The sequence below is a fragment of the Oncorhynchus keta genome, chromosome 10 (assembly GCF_023373465.1).
Source record: "Oncorhynchus keta strain PuntledgeMale-10-30-2019 chromosome 10, Oket_V2, whole genome shotgun sequence".
NCBI classification, from domain to species: domain Eukaryota; kingdom Metazoa; phylum Chordata; class Actinopteri; order Salmoniformes; family Salmonidae; genus Oncorhynchus; species Oncorhynchus keta.
In genome coordinates, this window is record NC_068430.1 from 40,368,671 (window position 1) to 40,376,921 (window position 8,251).

Genomic DNA, 8,251 nt, shown 5'->3' on the forward strand with positions numbered 1-8,251 from the left:
TCGAGGCAAAATGCGCTGAAAGGGGAAGGGCTTGTAAGGGAAGAAGGAAGTGCAGTTACACTGAGGAAGGATCAAAACAACAAAATTGCTTTGCTGTTTTATTAGACAAATTCAGGTGCATATCGAATGCGAAAGGCTTCGAGAAGCCTGGGATTTCTCTTTAAGTTCTGATACAAAAGCTGGGATGAAGATTTTTGTATCTAATTTCAGTTTATTTAATGGCAGGTATTGGAAATTTCACAGTAAAAAGGAAGATATTTTTATCAGAAATATAAGTGCCTTAAGCCATCGACAAAGGTATTTACATCATCCGTAAATGAATCGTGCAATATTGAATTTGAAGTGTGTTATTGAAATTGGTTACTTTGGTGTTGAGTTAAGCGAACGCAAAATACACCGAACTGTTTTGTGCGCGCGAGCTGAGGATCTTTCTTCTCCACGGCCCGTTGTCTCGGAGGTATTAAATGCAAGGCAAGCTTTGTTGCAGGATTAGCAAAATGGCTAGCTCCATTAGCTACGCAGCTTGATAGGCCTGAAAAGTTTAAGCGTTCGCTGTTTTTTTGAACGAGACATTTGACCGAGTTTGTTGTGGGCCAGTGCATAAGCTAATTGTTAGCCTAACTAAATTAGTACGACCATTGTTGAATATTTAACGAAAGTGTACAAAGCAAGACAGGGGTGTAAAGACAAGTGTAATTTTGTTTATCAGAATTGATGACCTGACCTCCTGGTGGTGACAAATAGCAGTGTAGTATTCAAAACTAGGTGCTAAACAGGGGATGAGTGCATTTTAAACAATTTATATTTTGCATAAGAAAACACACTCAAGATGAAACTCCTGGAAAATTCAAGTTTTGAAGCCATAAACACCAGACTCACCATTGAAATGGGGGACTGTCAGATAATAGGAAGGTAAGTTTTCAACACTTCAATGTGCCACCAACCCATTTGGTATGTAGACCTAGAAATGGGAAAACATTTTCACAGAATTTAACAGACCTAACACAACTTAACGTTGTTACACAGGAAGTTGATTTTCACAATCACATAATTTGCTTAAGTAGATGCATGATGTGAAGAACCATTTTTTGTTTTGCACTGTGTCTTTCCTCAGGATCGAAAGCTACTCTTGCAAGATGGCTGGCGAGGACAAGCAGATGTTCAAACAGTTCTGCCAGGAGGGACTGCCTCATGTCCTGGAAGCCCTGTCCCCTCCACAGTCCTCAGGAATCAGCCCCAACAAGTAAGACTACAGATCTGCAGAAAAACATTGTTTTGAGCTCAAGAAGCAGTAATAGCAGTATGCAAATCAGAGAGCTAAATGAACAGCTCTTTCACTGAGGTGATTCGGTTCCAGACATTCACCGAAAAGATCCCTTAAAAAAGAGCTGTTCGTTCGCGAACGACCCATCACTAGTTGGTATCAGACCTCATGCTCCGATACCGCCTGCCTGACGGTAAGGGAGAGAACAGCTCGTGTATGGGGTCCTCGATGATGTTGCGTGCCTTCCTCAGGCACCGTTTCGAGTAGATGTCCTGGATGGGTGGGAGCACGGTCCCAGTGATTTACTGGGCCGTCTTCACCACCCGGGATGCTCTCGGTGGTGCAGCGGTAGTATTTGGAGAGGACCCGGGGGCAGCATGTGAATTTTCTTCAGCCGTCTTAGGAAGTAGAGATCTATTCAGTACTTGGGAGAAATGGTCAGTGTTTTTCAGATAAATGTAACTAATGCATGTAGTGTTCACACACATTTTATAGTAGATGTATAATATAGTGATAGTGAATTGAATGTGTTCTAGTCATTACACTTCTATCTGTATTCTGTAATGATCATGGCCTGGTCACTTGGAAGACCTAGAATAATCCTTTAGTTCCTGTCAAGCAGACAGTGTGAATGACAAGTATTCACAAGTGTGCACTGAACATATTCATAACACTAACTAGGGTGTGGTTTTGTGGTGTAGGTTGAGCCAGAGTCAGAGTGGAGACGAGGGAGAGGGGCCTCTCTCTGACAAGTGCAGCAGGAAGACCCTCTTCTACCTGATTGCCACCCTCAACGAATCCTTCCGCCCCGACTATGACTTCAGCCGTACCAAGAGCCACGACTTCAGCAGAGAGCCCAGCATAAACTGGGTGAGGATTTAATATCTCCTACCTACACAACTGTGCCTGTACCTGCCTCACGTTGCTGGTAGGAATTGCTTGCACCAGAACCAGCATATTCTGCTGGTTTTGCGTCGTGGCTTTCACTACACAGTAGCTGGAGTTGATTGGGCTTGACGTGCCGAGGCAGCTTGTACACGACCCAAAGCTTGTCTGGTCTCATGTGGTGTGAGACTGTAATCCATTACCTGGAGGACAAAAGGCTTGGGAAGGGGACTAACAGATCAACTCCAAAATGAAGTTTTGGACACTGCTTGAATCCATTAGTTGATGTCTAGACATGGTCAGTGTTGGCTAAATCCTAACAGGGCCTGATAAATACGAACGTTCTGTGTTTGTGTGGCATTATTAACACAGTGTATGATGTTAGGTGTTCAACGCGGTGAACAGCAGTCTGTCGGCAGCGGCTGGGGAGGAGTACAGTCGGCTACAGCCCCAGCTGTGGGAGGCCATTGACACAGAGATCTGCCTGTCGGAGTGTGACATCTACAGGTGAGCAATTCCATTTTTTCTTAAAGGTAGAGAGGGTATGTGTGGTCTGGAGTTGGCAGCGCTATCACTACACCAGGCTCCGGCACGAGCACCGCCACATTTAAACATGTGCGAGGAGACATACCGGTAACTGACAAAATAAAGGAGACACCAACGTAGTGTCTTAATAGGGCATTGTGCCACCACGAGCCAGAACAGCTTCAAAACACCGTGGCATAGATTCTACAAGTGTCTGGAACTCTATTGGAGGGATGCGACATCATTCTTCCACAAGAAATTCCATAATTTGTTGTTTTGTTGATGGTGGTAAAAAACACTGTCTCAAGCGCCGCTCCAGAGTCTCCCATAAGTGTTCAATTGGGTTGAGATCTGGTGACTGAGACTCACACCCTGTAAACCCCCTATGCTCCTTTGAGACCCCTATTTCAAAGTCACTGAGGTATTTTCTTCTAACAATGGTAAGCAAAATAATGGGCAACTGGGCATTTTTATACATCAACTTAAGCATGATGGGATGTTAATTCCTTAATTAACCCAGGAAACACACCTGTGTGGAAGCACCTGCTTTCAAAATGCTTTGTATAATCATTTACTCAAGGGTTTGCTTTATTTTGGTAGTTAATGTACATGTCATTTGAAAACCAGAATGTAAAGGCCATTTTGTTTTGGATGTTGCAGCTACAACCCAGACCTGGACTCTGACCCGTACGGAGAGGAGGGCAACATGTGGTCCTTCAACTACTTCTTCTACAACACGAGGCTGAAGAGGATAGTCTTCTTCACATGCCGCTCGGTCAGGTAAGACTGAGACTGTAAAAACACATCATTATTGCAGTTTTGTGCTCTGTATTGAAAGTGCTCAATTTGAATAATCTTGATTGATGTGCACAGTTCTTTGTGGTTGTATTAAAAATGGACTAATTAACCAAATATGAATGTATTATTTTTGAGTGACCTATACCTTTTTTTAAACTTCTCATGTCCATTTGAAGTGACAGTTGTCTGGGTATGGTATTCTTTTATCTGAGTGGAAATAATCTGTTTACGATCTGAACATGGTTGGTCAAAGACAATATAACTGCATACTGGCAATACGATCAACAAAATAAATACTTAACTTTTGCTCAAAGCTCAATGCATGGATAAATATCCTTGGCTGTCAGTCAACATAGCCAAAGAACCAGGGAAGGGATAGAAATTAAGCTAGCCCGCTAGCCTGAGGCTAGTACTTTTCAGACTGGGCTGTTAGAAACTAACCCGGCAGTGATATTTGTCTTTTCAAACATCGCATGGCACCGATTTTGGACCCGACTGTTACCTGGGCCAGTAGAAATCTGTCTACTACTCCGACTGGCGAATGCCCAAAATACTTATATGCCATCCCTGAAAGAATTTCTTATACATTAAAATGGTCTGTGGTGAGCAACATTTGCCTTTGTCTCCGCATGTTAGTTTATTCATGGCCCCACGGGACTCTGGCATTGGCAACGAACTGGACCTGGAGCTGGATGAAGATTGTTATGATGAGAACATGGATGAAGAGAGGTGAGGAGAACACACTGCCTGCATTCTTCACAGAAATGTTTCCCCAAATAGAAAAACTGAAAATGTGATTGGTATGGAAAACATGGAGAATGAAACTGTTTTCGAGTCTTTATGTTGAATTAGTACTGTTTGTGGATGCATCGTTTGGGGCGGTCTAATCTTCTAATCTGAACCATGTATTTCTTCTCTCAGTAGGTATGGTGCCCTGTGTGCCCAGTGACGCGCCAGTCTCATTCTCATGAAGAAGCAGACAGTATACTTGGATGTCTGTCTGTACCCACGTCGCCACCATTTCTTTTGCAATCTTAAACTCGTTCGGGTTGGGATTTTATTTTTAAAAAAATCTTATTAATTTGTTTGGTGGATCTCATGTTTTACTGAAGTCAGACTGTGAGCTTGGAGCTCTGTTACTCTGTTACTTTATTTGTGTCTCATTTTAGTTTTCCATTGCTATGTTCTCCATACCTTGTTTATCAGAAGCAAAAGTATTTATGTTTGGTGTGTGTTGTTTGACCTGGTATTGGAGCAAGTTCTGGCACTCATTAATTTGCAACATATTTCACATTGTCTATGCTAGTGTTGGTAAGCACATTTTGGGATTGTTATGATCATGTTCTGTTTTTCAAGCTTTACCATTCCAAAGTGTAGGATGTCGTCGTACCAAATGGACTCAACTTAGGTTTAGGACCATTCTCAGACTGCATGCTTGAGGGCATGTTTGAACACAAGGGGGCATACTCAACTTAGCTGATGGAAAACTCACATACCAGCTTGAATCAGTCTGCCTCTTGGATATGTTATGCCTTCCATACCAATGCTACTCAAACCTACAATGTTTATATTTATTTAGCGACAGGACTTGGTGCAGTCTATAGTTTTATGGGTCAAGCCAGCAAATACAATTCTGCTGCATCGCTGTTCCAAAAGTACAGCAGAATCTAGTTCTGATTCTCAATCCTATGATGTGTTTTAAGGACGAGTGTGACGTGCATTCTCACACCAAATACAAACTCTGCCTGTAGAGTGTACTGTTTGAGCCTAATTTACATATCTTGTGTTTTCATAACTTTTAAAAGTCTTTTTAGGTATTGCTTTAGTTGAACAGTTTTTAGTTTGTATGAAGAGTTTATGACCGCAGAAGTCTAGCTATAGAGCAGTTTCCGTTTAGTCCAACTGTCGCTCTCTCACCATGTGTGGTGTTTTGAAATGTAATTTTAGACTTCTAGTTTCAAAACAAATCTAGTCTGAGTTTCCTTTCACTAAAAAACTGCCAGTAGAGATCCGTGATGCCTATCGTCCAACTTTCCTTATCAAATGACACGATGGAAATGTACTTAATATAGAATAAAGCATTTGTGATTAATGGGAGAACTGAAGGCTACCTATTTAGGGCTAGTAGTGTGAGTGGTTGGTTAGCTGGTTATCGATCCTCAGCCACTGTATCAGTATTGTGTTTGTCCTACTGAATACCAGCTGGACATTGTTACTCTAACAGATGTAGGATATTCATTTGATCGCCCTGTTGCAGGTGAACTTTCCTGCAATGCAGGACATTTTAAACGTGTAGTGTACTTAAGGTTTAAAAAGTGATTTCCACTTTGATATTTTAGGCCGGATTTTCCCTTACAAAACATGTCTATTAATTATAATTCACATTTCCTGTTGCTGCAGAATTATTTTCCTGCTAGAGCAAACGGGCTCAAATTAAGATCCTATATCTGTATGTGGCATAAGTCTTGCTCTTGGCTGTTTTTGTTCAAGTAAAATGTGACAGAGACACGTACTTTGGGTACAAAATAGTAGAAAAATACAGGTGGGTATTCTACAGTTGCATCCAGTCCCTTCTATGTGATGTATATCTATCTGCCTCTAGTGTAGAACATGCTCCCTAGAGATGTTAACGCAAACCTGTCCTTAATTTACTCTGATATTGATTTCAAATGTCAACAACATCCAAAGTGATCAGCGTATTAGCTTTAGACATACATACTTTGTGCAGGTAGATATGGCTACAGTACTTATTTCCTTGTTGATTGTCTTATTCTTTGTCTACTTAACGAGACGTTTTAGACGTGCGTCAAAAGTTTGGACACACCTGCACATTCAAGGGTTTTTCTTTATTTTTACTATTTTCTACATTGTAGAATAATAGTGAAGACATTAAAACTATGAAATAACACATGGAATCATGTAGAAACCAACAAAAGTGTTAAACAAATCAAAATATGAGATTCTTCAAAGTAGCCACCCATTGCCTTGATGCCGCTTGGCCATCGCTCATCCATATATTTATATGTACATATTCTTATTCCATCCCTTTACATTTGTGTGTATGAGGTAGTCTTTGTGGAATTGTTAGATTACTTGTTAGATATTACTGTGCACTAGAAGCACATGCATTTCGCTACACTCACATTAACATCTGCTAGCCATGTGTATGCGACCAATAAAATGTTATTTGAATTTGAAAACAGCACACTTTGCACACTCTTGGCATTCTCTCAACCTCTTCATGAGGTAGTCACCTGGAATGCATTTCAATTAACAGGTGTGCCTTGTTAGAAGTACATTTGTGGAGTTGATTTCCTTATTGCGTTTGAGCCAATCAGTTGTGTTGTGACAAGGTAGGGGCGGTATACAGAAGATAGCCCTATTTGGTAAAAGACCAAGTCCATGTGATGGGAATAATGACTCAAATAAGCAAAGAGAAACAACAGTCCATCACTACTTTAAGGCATGAAGGTCAGTCAATCCGGAACATTTCAAGAAAGTTTCTTCGAGTGCAGTTGCAAAAACCATCAAGCGCTATGATGATGAAACTGGCTCTCGTGAGGACCGCCACAAGAAAGGAAGACCCAGAGTTACCTCTGCTGCACCTCATATTGCAGCCCAAATAAATGCTTCACAGTAACAGACACATCTCAACATCAACTGTTCAGAGCAGACTGGGTGAATCAGGCCTTCATGGTTGAATTGCTGCAAAGAAACCACTACTAAAGGACATTAAATAAGAGACTTGCTTGGGCCAAGAGACACAAGCAATGGACATTAGACTGGTGGAAATCTCCTTTGGTCTGATGAGTCCACATTCAAGATTTTTGGTTCCAACTGCTGTGTCTTTGTGAGATGCAGAATAGGTGAACAGATGGTCTCCGCATGTGTGGTTCCCACCATGAAACATGGAGAAGGTGTGGGGTGCTTTGCTGGTGACACTGTTGGTGATTTATTTAGAATTCAAGGCACACTTAACCAGCATGGCTACCACAACATTCTGCAGCGATACCCAATCCCATCTGGTTTGCGCTTAGTCCCACTATCATTTGTTTTTCAACAGGACAATGGCCCAACACACCTCCAGGCTGTGTAAGGGCTATTTGACCAAGGAGTGTGATGGTGCTGCATCAGATGACCTAGCCTCCACAATCACCTGACCTCAATCCAATTGAGATGGTTTGGGATGAGTTGGACCGCAGAGTGAAGGAAAAGCAACCAACAAGTGCTCAGCATATGTGGGAACTTGTTTAAGACTGTTGGAAAAGCATTCCTCATGAAGCTAGTTGAGAGACTGCCAAGAGTGTGCAAGGCTGTCATCAAGGTAAAGGGTGGCTAACTTTTGAAGAATCTCAAATATATTTTGATTTGTTTAACACTTTTTTTGGTTACTACATGATACCATATGTTATTTCATATTTTTATGACTTCACTATTATTCTACTTTGTAGAAAATAGTAAAAATAAAGAAAAACCCTCATAGCTGTGTCCAAATGTTTGACTGGTACTGTAGATGTCACTGTTGATTTGTTGTGATCAATTTGGCCCATGTGTGATGACCAGGTGGTTGTCATGGTAGGGACAGGCAAGCTTTTTGTCTGACTTCCTGATGATATGGTCCAATTACATACTAAGAAGCAAGATAATATTGCTAAAGAAGGCTAATGCTTTTGTATCAGAGCCACATTTATTTTAGTCTGTGTTAAAGACCTGGATATATTATCTGTCAAAACATTTGGTTTTAAATTACCATCGCAAGGTTGACCTATTTATTTAATA

General features: G+C 41.2%; 1 protein-coding gene across 2 annotated transcripts; it reads left to right on the forward strand.

Moving 5' to 3' along the window:
* Positions 1-29: 29 nt before the first annotated feature.
* On the forward strand, positions 30-6,380 carry maf1a (MAF1 homolog, negative regulator of RNA polymerase III a). Of its 2 annotated transcripts, none has more exons than XM_035778141.2 (7): positions 30-912; positions 1,115-1,243; positions 1,966-2,134; positions 2,535-2,656; positions 3,335-3,454; positions 4,109-4,201; positions 4,397-6,380. In XM_035778141.2, exons 1-7 carry the CDS (start codon positions 830-832, stop codon positions 4,419-4,421), a joined length of 741 nt encoding a protein of 246 aa, XP_035634034.1. In that variant the 5' UTR covers positions 30-829; the 3' UTR covers positions 4,422-6,380. The 2 variants fall into 2 exon arrangements, with proteins under 2 accessions (XP_035634034.1, XP_035634033.1); XM_035778140.2 differs by having other exon boundaries at positions 31-912; positions 4,394-6,380.
* The last annotated feature ends 1,871 nt before the right edge of the window (positions 6,381-8,251 follow it).